This window comes from Echiichthys vipera (genome assembly GCF_963691815.1).
Source record: "Echiichthys vipera genome assembly, chromosome: X".
In the NCBI taxonomy this organism is placed as follows: domain Eukaryota; kingdom Metazoa; phylum Chordata; class Actinopteri; order Perciformes; family Trachinidae; genus Echiichthys; species Echiichthys vipera.
Window position 1 is genome coordinate 11011151 of NC_139825.1, and position 26056 is coordinate 11037206.

Consider the following 26056-nt stretch of genomic DNA (forward strand, 5'->3'; position numbering starts at 1 on the left):
TGGCAGGCTTTTTTTTTTATTAAGTAATACACTACACCTTTATAGTATATACTATACAGTTTATGGAGTGCTTAGCTTTTTGTGTTGCATCACAGCTTGATCAGCCTGTTGACCTCGATGTTCAGCCAGCAGGAGGTGCTCTCCACCCAAACTTTATTGCCCCTGATGTTGGTGCCCCTCTGTGGGTCACAGGAAAGAGAAGACATAGGAATGAAAGAAACTAATGATATTCACAATTTGTTCACTGTATAAACTGACATTTTGTGTGCACAAGGCCCACACAGTAGTGAGGTAAGATGAAACTCAGTCACACAAGATCATTTTATATAAAACAAATGGATAAAAGCAACAACACTGGGAAACTACATTTTTTAAAGAAAAACATTATAGAGGCAGAGTAATTACAGGTCTGCAGGGGTCAGTTTGCACAGAACGTGTTAAAATGGGAATTTTGTTTCTTCAAGGCTGCTTTGAATTAATCTGAACTGTTGTCAGAGCAACACGTCTGTAAACCCAAACCTGCAATTAGTCTTTTAACACAAACCTGCAACGAGTCTGTATACCTAAAGCTGCGACAATGAGGTGAGGGTGATGTTAGGTGGGATGATAGGTGTCGAGTGGAGGGATGAAGAAAGGGGGTCGATCGTAGGAGATGAATAGGCGTGAACTGGGTCGAGGTATGGATGGATGCTAGTAACCCGGGGGGCACAGCTCATGGTGGGGTTACGCCTTGATGGTTCCCTGCTTCATCATTTCCCCGGGGTTCATGTCGAGATACCTCTTATTGTAGTGCAGACTGCTGAGCCGCCATGGCGCCCTATTAAGAGGAGAGAGGAGAAGAAGGGGGTTCGGGGGTTCAGGTTGTGAGAATTTAGATGAACCGGAGAGAAAGAGGGTAAGACACATGCGTATATATAGGTTTGCATAGGTGACTGCATTAATGAGACACAATGGTTCAGTTTGAGGCGTGGGTGGTAGAATTAGTGAGGGAAGAGGGGTGTGGTCTTCATGAACCTCAGTTATAACTACATCAAAAATGGAAAGTAGAACAGATGCTTATATAGAGCCTTGTCTTTTGTGATTTTTCAGTGATTGCTTTATCGCTCTGTGTTTGTGGGTTTAAAGACACATTTTCCATCTCTCTCAGGGACAGTAAAAATTAATCTTATTGTATGAAAATTGATATAAGAAGCACAATTTAAATACAGCGATGGAATTATGGGTCATGTTTGATCAAATTAAATGAGTTTTGTCCTATACACACACTGACACACACAATGTGTTGCTTTGAGGAATAAGAGATCAGTATCACTTTCACACAGCTCACACAGATGTCCAGGAATTCCTCAAATGGCAGCAAATGAGGGTGATGTCCCAGGTTTGATGACCTGGATCATTTGACAGATGGGATCGATGCACTGTCACACATCACCCCCCACCCTGCCCCACCTTCAGCTCCCTCCTCCACCCTCATCCACCCCTGTGAGGCGTTCACACATTCCCAGCGTTTCTGGAGTGCTGTCTGTCAGCGCCTTCTTCAGCTAAAGAGACGCTGACAGCCATTAATTATCACAGGCTGAACCAAGGGCATTCCTCTCTGTCGAAATATTGGTGGGTGTGCACACACGCACACACACACACACACACACACACACACACACACACAAAGCCCTCTATGTTCACACACAAATGCAGAGAGACACCACCTGGCCTTCATTGGTCTTCATAATGTTTGACAAACGAGTCTCGAATGTTTTGTCCTCGGGGGTTGTCCAATCACCATCTAGCCTGGCCGAGTGTCTCCTGTGGGTGGGACGAGCAGGCCGAGGTGGGGATAAAATGACCAGGAGAACCACCAGAACACTTGAGAAACCTGATACACAGTGAGAAACAAACATATTAGTGCCCGTGTGTGTGCTGCACCCACTTTTATGAGACAGTTGTATGATGATCTGCACTGATACTCACTTGTGATGAAAAACATGCTGAGGATTTAAGCAGTTTACCAGAGCTCAGCAGTAAATCAGCGTGCAGACATCTCAGCTATTTAGGGTGCGAGGGCATGGCTGCTATGTGTGTGCATGAGAATAAATCTCTAATGCTGGCTGGAGCTGGGTAGCGGCCTGCTTAGCCGTGCCTGCAATGAACCTTTGACCGTCTCTGATGCTCCCGTGTTCAAAGCCCCTGCCAACACACGGAACGCAATACGGTTTTCATGTAGATGTTGGCTGTGGTTTAGAAAGACAGGTTTGGCCCGGTCTACCTGGTGTGAAGGCTCTCCAGCAGGTAGGAGGAGGTGTACGAGTCAGAGGAAATGGAGAAGGGCCATCTTTATTTAAACTCATTGTAAATCATGTGGGGAGAGTGAGCTGAAAGGTGTCCTCCCCCCCGAGCTGTCTTACATCACTTTTAACCCTTTTCGACCAAGACATTTTGAGGGCCGGTTCAGAGCCGGTGCCCAATCTTGAACCGGTTCTTCCTGTTTCCACAGCCAAAGAACCAGCTCTCGGCCAGGAAAACTGGTTCCAGAGCAGCACCAACTCTTTGCTGGCCTTGAACCAGCACCACTGCTTGTGTGCTTTAAAAAATGTTGTGATTTTAGAATTTTTATGTATTTTATTGTTGTTTTTCAGTCAAAGTGAACAACTTTTCTAAAGAGACATGTCTTCTTTAGTTCAATTCAATTCACTTCAATTTTATATATAGTGCCAATTCATAACAAAAGTTAAGTCAGGACACTTCACAGAGTAGGTATAGACCACACTCTATGACCTATTTAAGGTTAACATAGACCCTAAAATTTCCCCGTAGAGTACGGTGGCAACGAAAACCTTCCCCATAACAGGCAGAAACGTGGAACAGACCCAGCTCTGTGGAGGACGGCCATCTGTATGCACCGGTTGGGGAGGAAGAAAAGGAGAGAGAAAGAGAGAAAAGACAGACGGACGGACAGAGAGAGACAAAGACAGACACAAAGACATTATGCTTTAGTATGCTTAATCAACAGAGAAACACGGTTTAAGTTAAGTTTTTCAAAATGTTTATTCACAGTTATGCGCAATAATTATACACAGGTCCTTTCAAAAAAATCAAAGAACTATTAACAACTCTGAAAGCAAACATAAACAAGTACATGCCAGACGTAATGGCAGTTTTCATTGAACACAGCTCCAGCTGCATTCATTTGATTCTGACGTTGCCTGTAAAGACATGAATCGTAAAGACATGAATGGATCATTAATTTTAACTGCAATGTGATCAATTACAGGTAGTCTGTGCTAGGTAAGGCTAGATAATGTTAGCTACTTTAGCTTCCAACAAAGGCTAACATTAACATCTGACATTCAGTGTTGATAAGAATCAAAACCTGTGAGATAATTACCTTTCTTCTCAAACAAAATCATCCATTGTAGACGAGCAACACAAATGTGCTGTAGTCCTCTGTTGTTGTTGTTGTTGTTGTTGTGATTGATATTTTTAGATATCATTTTTCTTATCACCTACATTGTACCAGAAAATTTGAAAACCTGGACAAATACAACCAAAAGAATGATGGCGAGAAGTGAAAATAAGACTTAACGTCCATGTAGGGAGGAGGTCCAGGTGGTGGACGGGGCAAACAGACATAGGACTTTCACCCAGGAGACTGCTGATTGTGTCCCATTCATGTCCCAACCACTCCACCAACAACCTTTTCTAACCCTAACCAAGTGGTTTTGTTTCCTAAACCTAACCAGGCTGTCCTCTGTTTACTGACTTTACATAAACCTACAAAAGGTAACACTGTAATTTGTTTGTAATTCACATTTATTAATGTAGACATCACATCGGGAGCAAATAAGGAAATCAGGTACATCACCTACGACCCTTTCTCTAATTCTAACCAAGTGTTTTTGGTGCTTACACCCAACCGTCACCTTTTGTCACCTCGGTTTAACTGTCATGGTCCACCGCAAGTTGTCATTTGACGGCGTTAAATAGAATGTCACATATCATATGAACCTGTTGACGAGAATACATTGACCTAAAAGTTCCTTGTGTTTAAGAGATGAATAATGAACTGCATCGAGCCTACACAGTAGTGCAAAAAGTGTAGACTTAGACCCTGATCATAGCAAGACACATCACAAGGAACCTTCACCAGCAGAACCATTGTTTTTCTCCAGCGGGTTTAGCACGCACTCCTCTCCCCTTTTTAGACACACTTAAAAATTAAAATATTTTGCTATATTTGCACTCAGCTAAGGTACGGAGGTAATCAATGTCACACTTGGCCCATTTGGATCCTATCGAAAAAAAATGGTGCAGGGATGTAGAAGATTAATTAGAGCGATAACTCTACTGAAAAAAACATGGCAAGATGAATACTGTCTATTTAAATACAGCATTTATTAACAACATAATTAATCTAAAACAACAATAACACTGAAGCCTAATGCAATTCAAATACATACAACTCATAAAACATTGGACATTCAAATGTTTGTAATTGAAAGCCTTAGTAATTTCTCAATATACAGGATATCTAAGCAGCAATCATGTACAGGTGCATCTCAAAACATTTTCCCCCATATATTAGATGACTTAATGAAACTTCTTGTTCTTTTACAGTTTCAAGTTTGAAGTTTGTATTACAAATCAAAAACAAAAACCCCTTTTGCTTTTTCCCCGCCATAAGAAAATAAAATCTGTGCAGTACTTTTTTTCCTAACGGCATCGTACGTTAGCCACTCTCTACCTGCCTTCCACTTGTCGTTGAAGACTCTTTTCTTTTTCCACCACATATAAATAGTTGCTAATCACGCCTGGATCTACTTCTCTAGTTTTAGCTGTTTTCAGGGGTGAAAGTAGTTTTTATTTCTTGCAGGTACGATCATACTGACCAATAGTGTGCATGGCGCGCCGCGCAAACCGATAATTCAATTTGTAATATAGTCTACTGCGTTCACTAGGACTTCTTATCACTCTAGTATTTTTTATCACACTACTTGTGTGAAAGTCTCTGACTTTGCAACAAACGTCTGTCTGCTAAAACACTTTGATTACCAACTGCGGACGTTGACACAAGATCTGGTTAAACCGTGCATGCGCTGCTCGCTCGTTGTCTTTGCAGCGAAACACTGCACACATACAAACAGAAGATTAAAACATCAACATATTTTCTGTATATGTTGTTTTTATTTGGGAGACTTTGCAACAACCGTCTGTTTACTAAAATACTTTGGAAACAGCTGCGTGTGTAGGCGCAGGATGGTTAAACCGTGTATTCCGTATTCAGCACCCCTGCCGTGAAATGCAGCCTCTCGCATTATAGATGATATTCTGGACCAGAAGGCTGTTGTTTCGACCTATAGGAGTAGTTTATATACAGGTAACCCACAACGGTCAGAACATTGCTAACTTACAGTCTTTAAACTATTTTAAAGAGTTTAAAATCGCAAACTTGGGTAATAGAGAACACAAAACAATACCTTTTTGTATGTTCTGTGGAAATATTCTGCAGCAATAATTACAAAATGAATTATGAATTAAATGGATCTTTTGAGCAAGTTGAATGTGTTTAACTTAGTGTTTCCTAAATATAATCCCAGTTTTTCTTGCAAATCATAAGTTTAAAAGTGTGTGCTTTTAATTGGGTTACCTGTATATAAGCTACTCCTATTGGACGAAACAACAGCCTTCTGATCCAGAATATCACCTATAATGCGAGGGGGTGCATTTCACAGCAGGGGTGCTGAATACGGCACAACACCTGCTTACTTTTACCCCTGGCTGTTTTTCTCAACGTAACTCTTTTTTTTTGTCCATCCAACACTGAAGTGCTGTCCTTCACGAGGGCTCATGGGAGTTGTATTTTCATTGTATCACTTTGCCAACAGTTTATTAATTAAGATGACCTTCGAGAAGACTACAATTCAATTCAACAAGCCAAAGAGGCTAGTAGGAGAAACTGTGTTACCCGCCACAGCTGAAATTCACCCGCATTCGGCGGGTGTTAATGTCAAGCCCTGGTTGTAGGGCAAAATGTGTAAATCACGCTGGAAAAGTATATCTTTTTTCATGTATTATCACTTCAGGCTGAAATGAAAAGAAAGTGACTGTTTCAAAAGGGTATCATAACTTTCTATAGGCACTGCATATGATGAGAAGGGATGAGGACGGGTTGGCAGAAAAGAATCCTGTTCAGTAGATGCAATGTTGCTTCCACTTTGATGAAGGCTTTCCTCATTGGGCCAATACTGAGCACAAGCCCCTAACTTGACACAAGCCCCTCACTTGTCACAAGCCCCTTGCTTGACGGAAGTGACGCAAAAGTTGTTTTTTAACTTTATTGAAAGTGACGCAATAGGTTTTTTTTTATAGGTTTTTTTAAACTTTATTATGTTCTTCTTGATACAAAATGGTGATAACACCAATTTGATAGAGTGGCCAATGAGAATCCAAGGCATGCCATAAAACTCCTTACTGCTGTATATTTCATTTGAACTTATTTATTTTCTCAAGTTTAACTAATGCTATTTTGAAACCAGTGCATTTATTCTGTAATTATTCTGTTTCATTCTTAATTATATTTTATATAAACATTTTCTGGTGCTGTATTTGTGGTTGCATTGCGATGCTGCTGATACAAAGATGTTTATCTTAAAAGAAACCGATCCAGTCATTGTTCTCATCATGATGTCTTTTCTACATGTCTAACAACCAGGTGACCATCAAGTGACGCTAACACTGGTCACTGCAAGGACTATTTTGACACGGCAGGTTGCTGTTGACTTTTAGATACATGTACGCGCACACTCCAGCCCCTGTCACCCGCATACACACATCTACATTCACACACATGTTCAGCTTGGGTTTAGTTTGCAGGTGTTAAGGGAAAGTTCTTTGTAGTTCAGCTGAAAACTCCCCAATGACAGATACATGGCTGTATCCATTGAAGGAGAGTGTATGTCAGTGTGTGCAGAGGTAAGTTCATACCAACATCCAGAGAGTAAACTGTCATCAACAGCCTGACCCAGCATGTGTGTGTGTGTGTGTGTGTGTGTGTGTGTGTGTGTGTGTGTGTGTGTGTGTGTGTGTGTGTGTGTGTGTGTGTGTGTGTGTGTGTGTGTGTGTGTGTGTGTGTGTGTGTGTGTATGTGTGTGTGTGTGTGTTGTCACTTTCACTCCTGAATCCTCCGTCCTTATCATATCTGTCCATGCTGGGATAAAATGTTGCCTGAGTGGCCTTGAGACGAGTGCTTGGAGTTCACTACAATCAAAAACTCAGGGAGTTTCTATGGATAGATGTGAAAAACACACCTGGTTTAATACCACTGTAGAACAAAATGAAACATCGGTCTGTACCTCATTTAAAGGAGCAAAGTGATTTAGGGCAATCTAGAAATGTAATATAATATGTTTGTAATTATGTTTTCATTTAGTCCTCGTATAGTTTTAATCATATTAATCACCTGAAATCAGGCCCACAGGGAGTGCAATGGGCTTTAAAATCACTTTGACATAGTGGCCAAATGATGACATGGGACCCAAAAAGACTGTTTCCCACATTTTTGCCATTTATATGGCATAAGACAGCTGTAAATCCATGGATGCATTTCTTTGAGTGTCTGTTTCTGCAGCCTCGGATGCAGAACGATATTGAAGGATGTTCCAACTGGTTTGTCAATCTAGAGTCAGTACTGGAGCATATCATCAGCTTCCAGATGACTGTTTAAAAGCTGTTGCTGTAACTCATTTCAACACATTTTATATGACTTTCACACTCTACAAGAACAGTTGAGAGGCTGTACATCACGACTAGCTTCAGTGAGTGAGGATGTAACATTTGGTGAATATAACTCCTCAGTCCTCGTCTCTTGAGTCCGCCACTGTGTAGGTGTAATCGGCATTCCACAGATGATTGTTTATTTCTGGATTAATGTGAACTTTCAGTTTGGTTCCGACAAGACCTCAGCCTGATCAAACAAAGGAAAAGATAAGGCCCAGAAGCCTGTTTGGCCGCATGAGGCGTGTTTCCATTAGCCCTATAGACTGGCCTCCAGAAGAGTGATACCGATACAGCGGCAGGCGCTCTTCCTTGAACTGAGAATTACAGAATAGTTCTAGTTGGATTTAAGGTGGCCTGTATGATTCACAACGTCTACTTATGTATAAGTACCATGAATGAAAACACTCCACCTTAAAGACCAACTTGCAGGTTAGAGACAACTGTTAATCAATGTGTAGGAAAATGAACAACAATAAAAAAAACAACTAACCAAATGTGACGTAGGAGAAGGGAGTCAAACAATTATAAGCATGTATAACAATACTAGTTTTGATGCAGAAAAAGCTGAAATTGTGTCCTCTTATGCATACAATGGCCCACGGCCATATCATTTTGAGCTGCACAGGCGTCCACGACACCAGGAGCAGGCCAGAATCAGGAGAAATAACGGCCATAGGAGAGAAATTGAGATATGGTGTGAGGAGAACCAGTGGAGAACTGGGCAGTTGTCCTGGTGAGTGACCGGCTTTAGCAGCTGCGATCTAACGCTAACGTTAGCTTACGTTAGCCTAACGCTGTTCTCATTACAACATTTTAAAGTTTACATTTATACACCAGACTATAACTTAACTAGTATTGGTAGTATAGTACTGGCAGGAGTATTGACTTACCCATAATATAGGTTAATGCGCAGGTATGAGCTTGTATCAGCCGTGGGCCTATCTGCATCCATGTAATATAACATTGACTCTACACTACTATACTGCAGGGGAGAGGAAGAACCGTGGAAACCTCAAGTGTTTGTACACAGGGGATTTGTGGTTTGCGAGGTAACTAAAGGGTTAACCCTGGGTTTTCATTTGACAGTAGTTTACTTCTCACCGGGGTATGTCGCCATGGTAACGTCATGCTGCTCCGGAAGAGGTTCTAGATAGTGGCTCAACCCCTATCAATCACCACCTAATGACCAATCAGTTATTTTAGAAAATTACATCACCATTCATTGAGATTGAGAGGAGAGGGCAGAGAGCTATGCATATATCCGTAAAATATACATTATCGACAGAGGTATGATGTCCAACCAATATTGTACTTGCTTTACTTACAAGATGGCAAATTAAGTCTGCTGTATTTGCTCCCACCTAGTCTGGTTGCAGTTGAAAGATTACGGCTAAAATCGCCATACAAGCAATGAATGGATTGCAAAAAATATAACGGCCATTATACATATAAAACATTATTTTAATTTAATGGAATATGCAAATGTAGTAATTGTCATATGGGACAGTGATGTTTTAAACGAAACAAAAAAACTTAGAAACTCAGTCTTATTTACTGTGACAAAGATTTTTTTTAATGTGAAACCAGTTTGTTTTTCCCCACAATAACTGCAGTTAATAAGAATATAAAACAGATAAAGTTTTCTTGTTTAATATATGCTATAAAGATAACGCAAATATTATAAAGAAAAACTTATAAAATGTACATAGTAGCCAGTGTTTGTTGTCTTCATTTGATTGAATAAATCATTTAATAAAATTGAAAAAAGAAATAAATTGATTTATAAGACAGAGGAAGGAGAGTGACGAGGGAAAGAGATGAAAGACGATAATGCCAGCCCATGGCCCCAGCTGTGAAGAGTATGTGCTGAAGTGGATGCCTTCTGGGCCATTGTTGAGAAACTCACACCAAGACCAGACATTCCATGCCTGACGCTGCACCCAGGCTTTGAAACATGCTGTCTGAACCCCTTTGTGCTTCAAATAGCCTACCAGAACTTCAGGCAGGAACATGGCCCTCTCGAGGCCAGCAGGCCCATATCTGGAGTGGTATAAGATATATATGAATCATATAATAATCTAAGTATGTCATGACTTCTAATAATGAAAACTTTTAACACAACTTCTATAGTATGTTGATCTCGCATTTAAGTCCTGTGTTAAAACGGGAATGCCCTGCAAGATACAGGCCAACTGCCTCATCCTTTGAGATCTTTTGCAAGGATGTTGAAAGGGGGGCAGGTGCCACAGAGGACAATTCAGCACTGCTTTCTCGTAGAGTCTGTGGTGACTTGGAGTAGCCATCTCTAAGAGACTCCAATAGGGCTGATGCATATGCTGAGGGAAGTAAACAAATGTTAGGATTACATTCAGAAGATATTATAGATGCCTCACACAATAAATAACATTAGGGACTGCCTGAAATCGCTAACCGTATGATGGCTCCTGCTTGATAGGGCGGACTACCCAACCACCTTTGCAGAACCTTGGGTATCAAACTGCATCACACACCACACCATCACTGGTTCGAGCAACCTCTCGGCTGCCATTATGGTTGAAAAGCAGGGCTGCCAAGAGAAGCCTTTAGAAAAAGCAGATTATGCAAACCTAATTGTCCTTATACTGAGCAGCTGCCACACTGTGATTAAAAGGTTGATTAGGTACACAAAGTCCAAGCTAATGCAGTCTGATAAAACCATAGATATCTATGGATACAGACACCTAATTCTATCATCATGAAGTTTAATGTTTTTGTTCAAACTGTTTTAGAGAGGAGAAGATTCAACATTATGATTCTGAACTTCATATTTATCAGAGGTTTGTCATGCTGTTAGACTGCATTAGTGTAAGCTGTTCACATTATCAGGTTTCTCTTGAGAACGAGACCCCTGTCTAAATTAGATTACCTGAATAAATAAAGGTTTAATAAAGAGTAATGAAATAATGAAATTAAAATTATTTCATCATCACATAATATTTACCTGCTGTACATCCCAAGGAAGGAGAACCCTGTATGCTTTGGGGCAAAGTGGAGGATGAGGGCGTGAAATGCCTCTAGTGAGTAGGTCTGATGCTGTGGAGACTGCTGAACATCCTTCACCAGTCCTGCTCTTGTAGCCACACTCTCAAGTTTAACTGTTGCAGCTGATCCGAGGTTCGATTCAAGATTCGAGGCGCTTTGAAAGTTTTTGTTGACACACAGGCTTTCACCCCGCTGCAATACGGTGTGTGTGTGTGTGTGTGTGTGTGTGTGTGTGTGTGTATGTAAACAACATTTGTTGTTTAGCTTTAGTTAGTTTTATTGTGTATTTTGTTTGTGCATTTATTAACTTGTTAATAAATGTTTGTACTTACAATATGTCTGTTTATTTAGTATTACACAAAGACGAATGTGCCAGCCTCTTCTAAGAAATCCTTCAACTGAGTAAGCTATTACATTAATTGGTGTTTAACCCTTAATTAGTAGTTTATATATTTAATGAGCTTAATTAACTTTTATATTAGTTGTCACTTGATAATTAATTAACAATTATTTGGTGATAGCTAATATTCATTGATTAAAATAGGTTTATTGAGAATAGTTCATCTCATAATCTGAATGGCCCCCCAACTGGAAGGAGTTAAAATGTGAAGAAGAGGTGAGAGGAGCTGTGTGAGCCGTATGAAAAGCGCAGACAGATTACCATTTGTTTGGTTGAGTGATGTGTTGAATAAGAAGTTGTTTTCATAATGTTCTGATATCACAAAGTCTCAGGCCTCAGGTCTTTCTGTAGCTGAGTGAATATGTGAGTCTCGGTCTGTCTGTCATGGCCCACAGGGGATTATCAGTACATAGTGGAGGAATGTGGACAGTAAGTTGTCCTGACCTACATCACTCTTCATAGTCAACCAGCGTCCCCCTGTATCCACCTTTCCTGTTATTTGTGTCATCACTCCCTCCCTAACAAAGACTTCAGATCAGTCAAAGATAAGCCATCTTTACCTCCTCTGCTAAATGATTCCTACAGAACTCTTTGCCAGCTTTTTACCTGCCGACATAGTAATAAGAGCCCCGAACTCCACACGGTGGATGGAGGAAGGTTTAGGTGGAAAATGGTTCAAACAAACACTTTTACCTAAAACACTGACCAAAAGTCGACGGTGACATTTTTTTAAGTTAACCAACATCCTTGATCTTTTCTTACCCAAATGTTTTTATTGCCCAAATTTAAGTTGTTTTTTTACAACGTTAAATAGAGCGGTGTAATGTTACGGTCAGGTGATTAAAACAGATGACATGTTTAAAGCTGCATTTGTGCAGATGTTTCACATCAAAAAGGGCTGATGTGTGTTTTTTTGGAGTCATTTAATTATGAGGACGTGTTGTAAATCTCTTAAAAGCCTCTTTGCTGTTGTTTGCTGTTGTTTTGGCACAAATAAGCTGTCATACAAGAAACAACAAGGAAATAAGGTGACAGTACAAAAAAAACAGCCCCAAAGTTGTGTACAATGTGAAACCAAAAATTCACTGGGACTTTTTTGTTATGTTGGTGACGTACTTCAAACGTAATTCAAAGTCAATCCAAGTATTTTTGTTGCCTAAACTTAAAGGGAAATGTTGCCCCTTTTAATCCAGGTCTGTGTCACGGCAATGTGAATGCCGGAACATTGGAGATTGGCCAAATCTGTCAGATAGAACCGTCATAGATGTCATCTTTGGGAGTAATTGGCAAAATACCTAGTACAGTATGTAATTTAGTTATGAGGTCATGACAAAAACCCTTTTTTCCCCTCCATAATCGATGTTCATATGAAGCTAGTAAGTGTTGCAGCTGCAGGAAATTGTGTCTTTCATTTCCGTCATATCAAGGTTAATGGTTCATGTCCTTTCTCAAAGTTTGTAAATATATTTTGTGCTGATTTTCAATAATGCAAAATAGTAGCAAGATACTGTATGTAGAGATGGGAAAAAGACCAAATGAAAATAAAACACTGGAAGTTGCCCACCGACTCAACATGCACTTGTGGGTACAATGGACATAAAACTTACAAGCAGTGTAAATCGAAAGTTCAGGCGGTAAATAGAGAATCCACTGCCCCAGTATGCAGTCATGTCAGATATAGAGCCTGGTGTCTGTGCCCGATCCTCTCGACCTCTCTGCTCAGGTTGCACAACATGGCCGTTTGAGGGCAAGGAATGGCAGAGACACCAGAGGAAAGCAGAGAGGGAAGAAGAGGGGGAGGAGGGCTGGAGGAGAAAGAATTGCAACTGTCATCACAAACAAGAACCATCTGTCTCATTTGTGTAACTTGTTTTCTTTTAATATGAGAAGTATGCTGAAGAGATCTGGGAGTTTGAGAGAGGCCTGGGAGGGCCAGGCCCTGGGCTATAGCCAGCCTTCTTCTGGGTTCTCTAAGCAAGTGGCATTAATATCAAGCCAACCTGGACTGTTAACCCTTCACACTCACACCATGCACTGACAGAGACAGAGAGACAGCATCAGTAAACCTTTAACTTAAGGTATGCAGAGGCACCTGAGGTGTAATATGAACTCTTCGCTGCCTGTCAGAAAATGTATGTGAAAGTATGAAACCACACAATCGTTATCTCATTACCTCTCATACCTCCAGACACTCAAAGTATTTATTAGAGAAGTATTCCATGTTTGTGAATGGGTTGTGAATAACAATTCAACAAAACATCAGTCAGATTGTATTCATCACCTTGATGTTGCTTCAAGTCATCAGTTCTTGCTCTGCTTATATCACATAATATGTTTTTGTTAATGTACTGAATAAAAGTCTCAGCTTTGTGTTTTAATTTGCAGAATTCTTTCTTCTTTCTTACCCCTAAAATCGCAGTTATACACACTTACGGGCCCAACATCATGTTATATATGTGTTCTTATTATTTTTGTCAGATTTATTAAACCACACCTACGACTGGTTCTGTTTTATGAATCTCAGTCATACATGCTCCAGTCTCATTTACACACCATACCATTCAGACCATACACTCACTCATTCACTCACTCACTTACTCATCTTCAACCGCTTATCCGGGATAAGCAGGGGACCCCAAACTTCCCTTTCTTCGGCCACATTAACCAGCTCGAAGTGGGGGATACCGAGGCGTTCTCAGGCCAGTGTGGAGATATAATCTCTCCATCTGGTTCTGGGTCTTCCCCGAGGCCTCCTCCCAAGTGGACTTGCCTAGAACACCTCCCTAGGAAGACGCTCAGGGAGCATCTTTACGAGATGCCCGAACCCCCTCAACTGGCTCCTTTAACGCAAAGGAGCATTGGCTCTACTCCAAGTTCCAACTCCGGCTACAACTTCTCACCCTATGTCTAAAGGAGACTCCAGCCACCCTCCTGAGAAAACCCATTTCAGCCACTTGTACCCTCGTTCTTTCGGTCATGACCCAGCTGACCATAGGTGAGGGTAGGAACAAAGATTGACCGGTAGATCGAGAGCTTTGCCTTCCGGCTCAGCTCTCTTTTCCTCATGGTGCAGTAAACGACTGCAATACCGCCCCGCTGCTCCAATTCTCCGCCCAAACTCACGCTTCAACGTTCCCTCACTCATGAGCAAGATCCCAAGGTACTTAAACTCCTTCACTTGGGGTAAGGACTCATTCCCTTATCCAATCACCAATCCACCTCAGATTGAGAGGTGCTGATCCTCATCCCAGCCTCAAGGATCCTTGTGAGAGTGAAGAGCTGGTCAGTTGTTCCACGTCCAGGACAGAATCCGCATTGTTCCTCTTCACCTGGGGTTCGACTATAGGACGAACCCTCCTTTCCAGCACCTTGGAGTAGACTTTACCAGGGAGGCTGAGTAGTGTGATACCCCTGTAATTGGCACACACTCTCTGGTCCCCCTTTTTAAATAGGGGAACCACCACCCCAGTCTGCCACTCCCTTGGCATTGTCCCAGACTTCCACGCAATGTTGAAAAGATGTGTCAACCAAGACAGCCCCTCCCAACCCAAAGCTTTCAGTAATTCTGGGTGAATCTCATCAATCCCTGGGGCTTTCGCACTGTGGAGTTGTTTGACTACCTCAGTGACTTCCGCCACAGATATTGACGACAATTCCCCATCAGCCTCCAGCTCTGCCTCTACAAAAGAGTGCGTGTTAGTTGGATTAAGGAGCTCCTTCCACCACCCGATTACCGCATCAGTTGAGGTCACTAGCATCCCGTCCTTACTGTAAACAGCTTGACTGGGTACTCGTTTTCCCCTCCTGCGATGCCGAATGGTTTTCCAAAAGCACCTTGGTGCTGCCCGAAAGACCTTCTCCATAACTCCGAACTTCTTCCACAACTGCTGCTTTGCCTCTGACAAAGAGGCTGAAGCCCTTCAGGCCTGTCGGTTGCTTTCAATCGCCTCCGGAGTCTTCTGTGATAACATATCGCAGAAGGACTCCCTCTTCAGTCAAACAGCTTCCCGAGGGCTTCAGTGTTCGAGGGTTACCGCCCCTTGAGGCACCTAAGATCTTGAGGCCACAGCTCACCGCTGCAGCTTCAGCAATGGAAGCTTTGAACATTGCCCACTCCGGTTCAATGCCCCCAGCCTGCCTGAAAAGCTCCGCTCGAGGTGTGAATTGAAGATCTCTCTGACAGGGGCCTCATCCAGACGTTCCTAGTTCGCCTGCACTAACTGTTTGGGCTTACCCGGTCAGTCCAGAATCTTCCCCCATCCTCTGACTCAACTCATCACCAGATGGTGATCAGCTGACAGCTCTGCCCCTCTCTTCAACCGAGTGTCCAAAACATACGGCCTCGGATCAGATGATATGATCACAAAATGGATCATCGACCTTTGGCCTAGGCTGTTCCTCCTAATCCCGCCTCTCCAGGTGTCTCCCAGCAGAACTATGGAGTCCTCTACTGGAGCCCCATGCAGGACTCCATTCAGGGTCTCCAAGAGACTCCAAACTGCTGTTCGGTGCATATGCACAAACAACAGTCAGAGTTTTCCCCCCTACCACCCTCACGCGTAAGGAGGCAACCCTCTCGTCCACCGGGGTAAACATCAACACCGCGGTTCTCAGCCAGGGGTTTGTGAGTATCCTCACACCCACCCTGGGCAACTCTAGAGAAGAATAGGGTCCAACCCCTATCCAGGAGTATGGTTCCAGAACTGAGACTGTGCGTGGAGGTAAGCCCCACTAGATCTAACTGGTAGCGCTTCACCTCCCGCACAAGCTTCAACTCCTTCCCAGACGGAGGGGTGACATTCCACATCCCCAGAGCCAGCCTCTGCTGCCTGTGTCTGGTCCATCGCGGCCCCTCACCTTCACTGCCACCCGTGCAGCAGCGCATCCAACCCCAGTGGTTCCTCCTGTGAGTGGTGGGCCAACAGAATGTACATCCATACATGGATGTAGAAATTACATTAAAAGTCCTTTTACATAATGGAAGTTGTGCCCCGCTGCACCACTCTTTGTCACTGAGAAGTTCCGTTTTATTGGTCATATGTAGGCTAACACAGGGTCAATGGTACAATAAAATGTGAGCCATATATGGTAATATGGCAAAGAATGTACAGCTTCAGCGATTGTGTCTCATCTGCGAGGTCTTGAAGTGCCAGCTGTCATTGCTCAAGGCTGTGGCTATTTTTTATAGTTTATAATTTTATAGAACATTTTACTGTGTAACCTGCAAAAAATAATAACACAATGACACTGAACCTGGCAAACAACCTAAAAACAATGTTTCCTGTCTCTAAAGTTAAATTCCATCTCCTCTTCATCATATCACCTGCAGCTCGTGTGTATGTCAGGTCTGAAGCAAATGTAAGTTACACACATTATTTCTGTCATGAAAGGCACTGGGAGAAACACAGAGAAACGGGACCCAAATGCAGACACGGAAACAGAGTTAGGTTTTAACAAGTCTTTAATGACTAAACTATGTACAAGAGTGTCCAGTGAGCAGGGGCAAAAGGAGTGGGGTCCAGGGGAAGGTGCTGCTCTCCAGAGCGAGTCCAGTGAAGGTGAAAAAACAAACGACAACTAGATGATCACGGGAAAAACACGAACGGGTGGTAGGCAAGCAGACGGGGATGCAGACAGGGAAACAGGATCACTGGTACCTAAAACAAAAAATAACAATGAACACCGAAAACATGGAACTGAATGTCTCTCTCAAAGCACAAAGTGGAGCCAAAGAACAAAACACACGATACCACGTAGATGATGAAACGATCTGGCGCAGAATGTGTCCCACATCCGGCTTCTTATACTGCTGGGGAGGTGATTAGTGAGATTGGATTCAGCTGGTCCAGAACCACGCCTCCTGTCTCCAAACAGACAACCACAGAGAGAGAGAGACAGAGAGACAGAGGGAGACAAACACAAGCACAAAATGACTACCAGGACTGGGATCCTGACAATCACAGCATATACTTCCTTTATAAATGGGGTATGCATGTTTTTTGTGCAAACACATTGTTCATGCAGGGTTTTATTCCAGGAGTAAGAAAACCTCAATCAGAATAAAATATACTCAACATTTTGTCTGTCACTTGCTTAGTAATTAAAAAAATTGTGTTGAAAATTGTTTGCTATCCAAGTTAAAGGTGAGTCCATGGGAGAGTGGAGGTCGCAGTTCACTCAGACATGTCTGTGGTAACTGACAGCTGACAGTAACGCTAAACTGTAGAGTCAAAGGAAAAGCCATGAAGCCAGTGAACTGGCTCAGTGATTTACACAGCAATATCTCACTAATAGTGGCTAACGTTAGCTAACAATAGCCACCATAAGCTAATGGTCTTACCATAGGCTGTATATAAATAACTGAAATGGACATGTCAAATAATGTTTCCCAAAGATGTTTTTCATCATTTCATGTAGTTTATATCATGCTGATGTCTGTTCAAGTGTTCATTTAACTGAAAAGTTTGATTTTAATGAGTTACTTGATGATATAAAAATGTGAAACATTTTGACCTGACAGCTGTGATCGACTTACAGTTGATCCGGCCAGGGTTTGACAGGACTTAAATGAGAAGACTCTGCTGGCCAATCACGAGACAGACTGTGACTCCAGAATGACAGCATGGCAGCGCCAGTATTTGGGATATTTTGGCTTCACTTTTGTACAGTGGGAGGAAGTGGAGCAGTGTTGTCTCTGTACAACCAACAGTCTCTGGGTCTTACCGGATCATGTACAGCCGCAGCTGTTAAACCCCTGACTGTATAAAGTCACTGTTCAACACACTTATTAAATGAGGTCTAACATAAGAAAGACATGATGATGAAGCAGCTGGTTTCAGTGGACTACATACTGCTTGTGTGTTCCATATTCGTCATTTTTGGGGTCTTTTCTGGCCTGAAAATTGTCTGTTTAGATATAAGTTATTAGCACAAAATATAACTAATATCCATGAGTAGTTTCATTCCACAAATATTTGTACCAGCCTTCAAAACCCATAATTGTTGCATCTCACACACACACACACACACACACACACACACACACACACACACACACACACACACACACACACACACACACACACACACGCACACACACACACACACACACACACACACACTAAGTGGCAAAACCTTACTGTCAGCCTCTTGTCTCTGCCACAACCGCAGCAAACCACAAAAGGCATTAGAGTTCTCTGACTGACTGACTGTACATCTGGCTGTCTGACAGACTGAGCACACACACACACACACACACACACACACACACACACACTAGCCCACAGACAGTCCCAATCAGTGTGGCCACCACCACCCACTTCATCTAGCCCATCATTGTCTTAATGAAGGACAGATCCCTACTGTCGCAGACTGAGAGTGGTTAGGGTTACACTTTCCACAGAGGGGGGAGCTGGCTGAAACCAGCATAAGTCAAAGATATTGCAGGAGAAAGAGCAAGAAAGCTGGAATAAGGGGGGCAGTATGATATTGGTAGAGACAGAAGGAGGGAAAAAGCTTGTGACATGTGGTCTGCATTTCGCTGTAATCCTTGTTCTAGCCCGGTGTTCTTGCCCCTGTTCCCTCCACCTCCGAACCCAATCAGGCCTTCTCTGAAACCTGAGGAGGCTCTGGTTCGACCCAGACTACCAGCGCTGTGGGAAACACATCCATTTATCTCTGGTTGGTATACTGTATGCAGTAATATATGGTGCATAAAGTGTGTTTATAGGTGTCAGGGGTGAGGGAAGGACCTCAGGGTGTAATGTACCTCACACAAACAACGCACGCACACACACACACACACACACACACACACACACACACATATTACCTGTGTGTGTGTGTGTGTGTGTGTGTGCGTGCGTGCGTGCGTGTATGTGCACGTGTGTGTCTCAGGGCTTGGTGGTGGAATAGGGTCTGCTCTCTTTCACTTTCCATCCTTCTGTCTTCATGTTCTTTCTTTTCTAATGGGCATCATTGTTTTGGTGGCATTATTCTCTCTCTCTCTCTCTTACTCTCTCTCTCTCTCTCTCTCTCTCTCCCCGCCCACACACACACACACATATTATGTTTTGAAAAAAGCAAACAGTCATTTTTGACACAGCATATATTCCGTATTAACATACATTCATAGGCAGTATAGTCTTCTTCAGTGTATAAGTCTTTACAGATCTACAGTATGTCTCTATTATAATAGCACGTTATTATACAAAAGCTTGGCTTTATGACAACATAGAGTCCTGATAGTGGCATGGGAATCTGTGTGTGTGTGTGTGTGTGTGTGTGTGTGTGCGTGTGTGTGTATGTGTGTGTGTGAGGAACAGGTAAAATGGAATATGTGGTCAGATGTGGATTGCTGTGGGGTGAGGGCTCTATGTGCGCTTGGAGTGAAAGTGCTTCAGTCATCATGCATGGTGAACATGCTCGGCAACCCTCTGGCGGACCCCTTTGTGTGTGTGTGTGTGTGTGCGTGTGCTTGTTTACATTGTGTGTGTTTGCTGGTGCATGCACGTCTCTGTGTGTTTACTCGTGTTTGAGTTAAGCCAACTGATGTTTGGCAGATGGCGACGTGCAGGAGGAGGCCGAGATCAACGTCAATGCAAATGAGCTAAAAATATTTCCACAATATGATGTTCTGAAATGGTGACATATCCTTTAAAATCTGATCTGAAAGTGTTTTAATATCAGGTTTGTGGTTTGTGGATGCAGGTAGCAGCGGTGGATGAATACAGGCGTAGATTTGGTGCAATGTTTGCTTGGTGTGTGTGTGTGTTTTGTGTGTATCATGCCCATCACCTGCCACAGAAAAGACAGAAAGGAGATGACAGTGGCTTTCACCTGTCCATCATCATCCTCCCTGTGACAGAAAGACAGTGAGTGTGTGTGAGTAGAGCAGCATCAGGGTAATGCAGGGGGGGAAATAAATGACTGGACAGCAACTGAACCTCAGCGCAGCACAGCCATATATGCTCTGGAAGCAAATTACAGAAAGTCCTTGTTGTTCAAGTCCATCCTCTGACAGACTTGCCGTCTCCCTTTTTGACATCCAGCACTCCAAGTGAGTCCCGAAGCAGCAGCAGCAGCAGCAGCAGCAGCAGCAGCAAGGATAGAGGGCAAACAACCCTCCTCTTGATTCCATCCATGGGTCCAGTTTGTCCCTTATTTCTCCATTTGTCTGTCCACTCCTAGGTCCACCCCGGCAATCTCCTCAGTCTCGACAAATAAGTTAAACATTACACAAATAAGAAGCATCAATGACATAGCAAATATGAGAGTGAGGGAGGGAGACAGAAAGTGAAAGATGCTCTCTACTAGAGAATATGTAGCTTTGTATGAAATCCCATGCATAATCTACTGATATCCATTAAGGTGGCATAAAATGAACAGGAAGACATTTGACCTCTAAGCCATTCAGTCTGTTTCCGTTGACCAGTAGTAGGAGGGTGGGGTGCTTTCAAGCAGTAGAAGAGGGAGGTTCACAAGTCCTCCTTGCTCCCTCTGTCCTTGGTAACTGAGCAGGAGTGTGGGGCGTTTGTTTTGTTCATCAGCAGTGCCCGCGGAGACCCCCAACTCCCATCACCGGCAAGTGTGCATCTCCACCATTTTGCGGCACTGTTTGCATTTGACATAACAGCACCAGTGGAACTTACAGCTGCACCTGTCCACCACCTCCACTTCCTGCGTCTGGAAGCCGCGGCCACAGCACATCAACTCGCAGCCATCGATGGCCTTTGAGGTTCGGTTACACTGGCGGCCCACCGTGCCCAGCATACCCGGTGTGCGTGGGTCATAGTCGCAGAAATCTGGACTGGGTTCCAGGTAGACAAGATCTTCGTCCGTATGAGGTTTGAACTGGGAGTTTCGAGGCACCAGAACTTTGGTTGTGCCCACTTTGCGCTGCTCCACCTCAGTGGCGCCGTCAAACTTCTCCTTGATGACATTGCCCACTTTGCGGAAGGGCGGCATGGCTTTCCAGCAGGTCTTTACCTCACAGGAGCCAGACACACCGTGACATTTGCACTCCACACGCATGTGGGACAGGATGGCCTGCAGAGATGTCAAAGATCCTTCCGTTAGCAGATAAACTTGAAATAATGTAATCATATCATCAAATGGATAAAGAATAGCAGCTGTGGGTACTGCAGCTGACTCTTTGTGCGTACAGTAACAACAACAACAACAACAACAACAACAACAACAACAACAACAACAACAACAACAACAACATTTCTACTGCTACCATAGTGGACCTGGGGCCTGTTTCACAAAGCAGGTTCAAAAAACTCTGAGTCTAACCCTGAACTCTGAGTTGATCTACTCTGAGATAGGAAACTCTGAGTTTTCGGTTCCAGAACAGCAGATTTGTGTTAGGTTGATCAACTCAGAGTAGTTTGACCTGGAGTTAAGCGTGTGCACCACAAGTAAAAAAAGACAGCATCAATGGAGCCCTGATTCGACGAGTCACCATGGCAACAGGGACGCGAAGGGCTACGCTACAACTGGAACTGGAAATATTAATGCGCTCATAGGGAGAGTTTGAGCAGCTTTACACTGCTGCAGCAGCAAAAGAGAGGGAGACGGTGCGGGAGAACATTGCGGCTCGGGTCAGAGCATAAGTTTAAATGTAGTCCTTTGCAATCACAGTTATATCACAGGGGGAACTGCTTGAGTGGGAGCCTATTCATTTATTTCATTTAGGTGCTTCACACGGGGGAGAAGCGCACTTGGCAGCAGCTTAAGATGAAACATAAAAACATTGTTCAAACAGGTAAAACATCGGCACAATCTCATGGTGACGCCTCATTTTGAGCATGTTTTACATGGTAATGTAAATATTACCGTAAGTGGCTGTTTTATATGTTGTATAAAAAACTCCCATTTGCAAAAAAACGCAGCGCAACACACAATATCTGCTGGGATATAAAACGGTATCGCTCAAAAAGAGAATTGCCTGGAAATGCAAGAACATCTATAATCAGTAGTTTGATAATCATCTCCCGACGAATATTTAATTATCTGTGCAGTAATTCTGCACCTTCATCCACGGGATCGTTATCAAAAGGACATGCCATGGTAGTGAAATAGTCACCACCTAATATAACTTCTAATGTCTGATTTTTGCAATGATTTTCTGAAAAAACTGACGACAGAACTATACTACGTCAAAACTCGCCCGCTGACTGAATGAATGAGGAAATCAAACACCGTGTGTGGCTGAAAGAGGGCGGAGACAGAGAGAAACTCAAGGTTTTCTAAAACTAACCTGGTCCCGACCAGGTTAGTTTCAGAGAGCATGTTACCATGGTAACTGACCTAGAGGTTAAGTTACCTCCCTTTGTGAAACGGAAAACTCAGAGTTTCCCTCATTTCAGGGTTAACAGACTCAGAGTTTTCACTAAACCTGCTTTGTGAAACAGGCCCCAGGACTCTTGACTCTTGTTTTCAAACCTGAGGATTGGGATTTGATTTTGACTGCTGTGAGACCTACTGTAACATATTGGATTTTGAAATGGACCTGTCTCAAATAACTTGAAACTTGACTTGGACTTATTATAAAGTGCTTCACATATCGGATAAAAATACACAGAAATGCCAAACATGTATGCATGTATACATACATACTGTACATACATACATACATACATACTGTATGTGTATACATACATACATTCATGTGCATGATACATTGCACACAGCCAAACTGAACCAAAAAAAAAAAAAAAGGATAATTATAAAAAGGACAACTTAAAGAAGTGAGTTTTAAAACAATCCACAGACTCAGCCGATCATTGCTGTCAAGGCCTGTAATAAGTAATATTTTGAAGCTAATTCTGTTCTTTACCAGAAACCAATGAGAGCTGAGAACTGTGGTGATGTGATGCTCCTTACTCAAAGAAGTGCAGCGTTCTAAATAAGGGTTCATTCACATTTGACATCAAAGGCAGTGAGTTACCTTCCTGCCAGCCTCGTTGTTGTGCAGGTTCATGAGTGCCCGACTGGAGGACTGGCCTTTACTCCTCTCCCTAACATCTACAAAGGACTGGGAAAAGGCCACACCATATGCAATGTTATCACTGCAGCCCGACCACTGGAACCCTATGAAAACATATTCAGATAGAGACAGGAGGTGGTTATCTGTATGGCACTTTAAACATTGCATAAGCATGGTTGTGCAGCCACTTTTTACTTATCATAATAAGTAAAAAGTGGCTGCACATGTGGTTCATGTAGTAATTTTGTAAAATATCTGGCTCTACACACCCGCTGATAAGGTGGCATAATTAATTTGCTACTAATAACAGGCCTTTTTTTCAAAATAAAATAATTATTTCAAATGTCACATTATTTAGTTTTTCAAATGATTGCATTCAAATGTACTCGATCAGTTGGTCCTTGTGTTGCCTTTGCTAGTATGTGTGTGTGTGTGTGTGTGTGTGTGTGTGTGTGTGTGTGTGTGTGTCTGTGTGTGTGTGTGTAAAAGAGAGACCTACCCTCTGGACTGACTCCATGTACATTGTGGTCGCAGCCACATTTTTCCAGCTCTCCGCTGCTGCAGGCCCTTGTGACCGCAAACGCCACACTGGCTGCTGAGATGGCATACACAAAGGCTGCCTCACGGGTGCCTAACACACACACACACACACACACACACACACACACACACACACACACACACACACACACACACACACACACACACACACACACACACACACACAGTCATATTGTTTCACTATGTAACTGAAGAGAGCTTCTGGCAAAAAACTTCTACAGATAAACAGTGTATTAAACTTTAAGGCTACATCCAGATGACTACGTTTTCATTCTAAAACAATGTTTATATCAGAAATAATCTGTATCGTGTTAACACAACTGAAAACCCAGATCACGTGACCATTTTTGTACATTGGCTCATAAACGTGCTGGTGTAAACAGGAAGCAGACTGCCTAATTTTACTCTGTTATTGAAAATTATGGATGTAGAAGTTTAAATTACAGAAAATTTGAAGAACAGAAATAATGAAAAGTCAGAGCAGAGATTCATTATTTTGGAGCGACAACAAGGTGGAACTGTTACTGAAAGTAACACATTAAAATAAAATGGTAGAAAACACAGATTGGGAGTTGTTGCAAAAGTCCATCCAGTCCATCAGTGGAGGAGAAGGATGAAATCACAAAAGGTCCGTCAACCTTCCTAACTGATCAGACTGACTTGTGTGGGTATCTGCGTCATCGTTTCATAAAGTATATGTTTCTGCCTGTCCAGACTAAAACACAATCCCAAAGTTTTCATACTAAAACCAGCTCAGCAGCGTTTCCAAATGTCTCCTTTCTAGGGGCTCAGAACCGTCGGAGTAGAGTGGACGTGAGGCTTAAACGTAGCAAAAGGTATGTATATTTAAAATAAATGTTGTCTTTAATATGTTGCTGTTTTTAATATGTTGTTTGTATAGCTGGAGTTTGCGACGAAAATAATTTCCCCCTGGGATTGTTAAAGTATTTCTGTGATATCTAAGATCATTGGCCCTGATTCTGTAAATGCACGCCGGTAGAAAAGTTAACTGATGGACCTGTTTTAGAGTCAATCAGATGTCTGCCTGTCTGTTTGTCTGTCTGTCTGTCTGTCTGTCTGTCTGTCTGTCTGTCTGTCTGTCTGTCTGTCTCTTTCGTATCGAGATGCATGCAGGAAATTGGAGGCATTAATCACTCCAGTGTATAATGTTACCTTGGGTGACCACTTTGCCAAACACAGGCATCGTCTCCAGAGTGGAGCAGTTCCATCGACGGTTGCGAAACTGAAACTGACACTCGTCTATAGCAAGCTGGGCTCCGCGACGTACCGCATCCATCACCTCCACACTGCGCTTACAGATTTGGACCTGAAGCAGGGACACACAGGAGCTCAGCATTTTGGTTCTTGGTTGATGTTAGCTGCAAAATAGCACATTTCTTTAAATGATGAATCTATCTTTCACAGTAAGTTTGTGTCCCCTTCACCCCAAACCTTGTGATATTCCCTGCTGCAGAAAGACACTGTTTATGGTAAATGAAGTGCAAAAAGGTAGAGGAATGTACCTGTCTCTGGATGAGGCCTCGTAACCTCTCGCACGTCTCCTCATCCCTAATGCTCCCCACTGACGACAGCTTAGCCAGGTACCTGGCAGACAGAAAGAAACATGAACAACAGAAGCTCTTCGGTGTGCACCAGGTGGCCTGAAAGAACATGGAGGCTGCAAAGGAACATTCAGGAGAATGAGTTGAGCTATGGTTAAGGTGGTACAAGGTGAGATACGAGGAGGGTAGAGACTACATATGATCTCCACCATATGTCACGTTTGTCACAGGAATAATCTAATTTGACGATAGCATTCAGCTGGAGCAGAGCTTGTGTGCAGATGGTTGGTTCCCATGACGTGGTGTGAATGGGACACTGAGAGGAGGGAAAGTGGCTTATCATACACACCACCTCCAGGCCAGACAGGTCAGGGAGATATACCACACACAAAGACACACACACACACACACACACACACACACACACACACACACACACACACACACACACTCTAAGACGTGTGAGAAAAAGCACCAGTCTGGATGCCCTGACCCTCACAATTCCACCTCAGCTCACTTCAGTCTGGTATCTGCAGTCCTGGCTGCACCTGACAGAAATAGGTCTTGAGTCTCCCACAGATGATATACTGTCTACACTGCTCAGATTGTGCTCATTTAAACACATGTTTAGTCTGAAACGCTCACTTTCTCTCAAACATGATGTTGATGTAACTTGATACAATATCGGCAACTCCTCATTTCCAGTACAGATTCATGTACGTTTTGAAAGAAAGGCACAAAAGTTTGACA

At 42.9% G+C, this 26056-nt stretch overlaps 1 protein-coding gene across 1 annotated transcript in view; it reads right to left on the minus strand.

The window, feature by feature from the left end:
• Positions 1 to 19336: 19336 nt before the first annotated feature.
• wnt4 (wingless-type MMTV integration site family, member 4) overlaps positions 19337 to 26056 on the minus strand; it is a 32175-nt gene continuing 25455 nt past the window's right edge. The window contains exons 2-6 of the mRNA XM_083938442.1: positions 25268 to 25349; positions 24918 to 25071; positions 23683 to 23814; positions 23145 to 23287; positions 19337 to 21238 (exon numbers count right to left, since the gene is read on the minus strand). Of these exons, the coding sequence (XP_083794568.1) occupies positions 20768 to 21238; positions 23145 to 23287; positions 23683 to 23814; positions 24918 to 25071; positions 25268 to 25349 (982 nt within the window). The 3' untranslated portion in view covers positions 19337 to 20767. The remainder of the gene's footprint in view (positions 21239 to 23144; positions 23288 to 23682; positions 23815 to 24917; positions 25072 to 25267; positions 25350 to 26056) is intronic.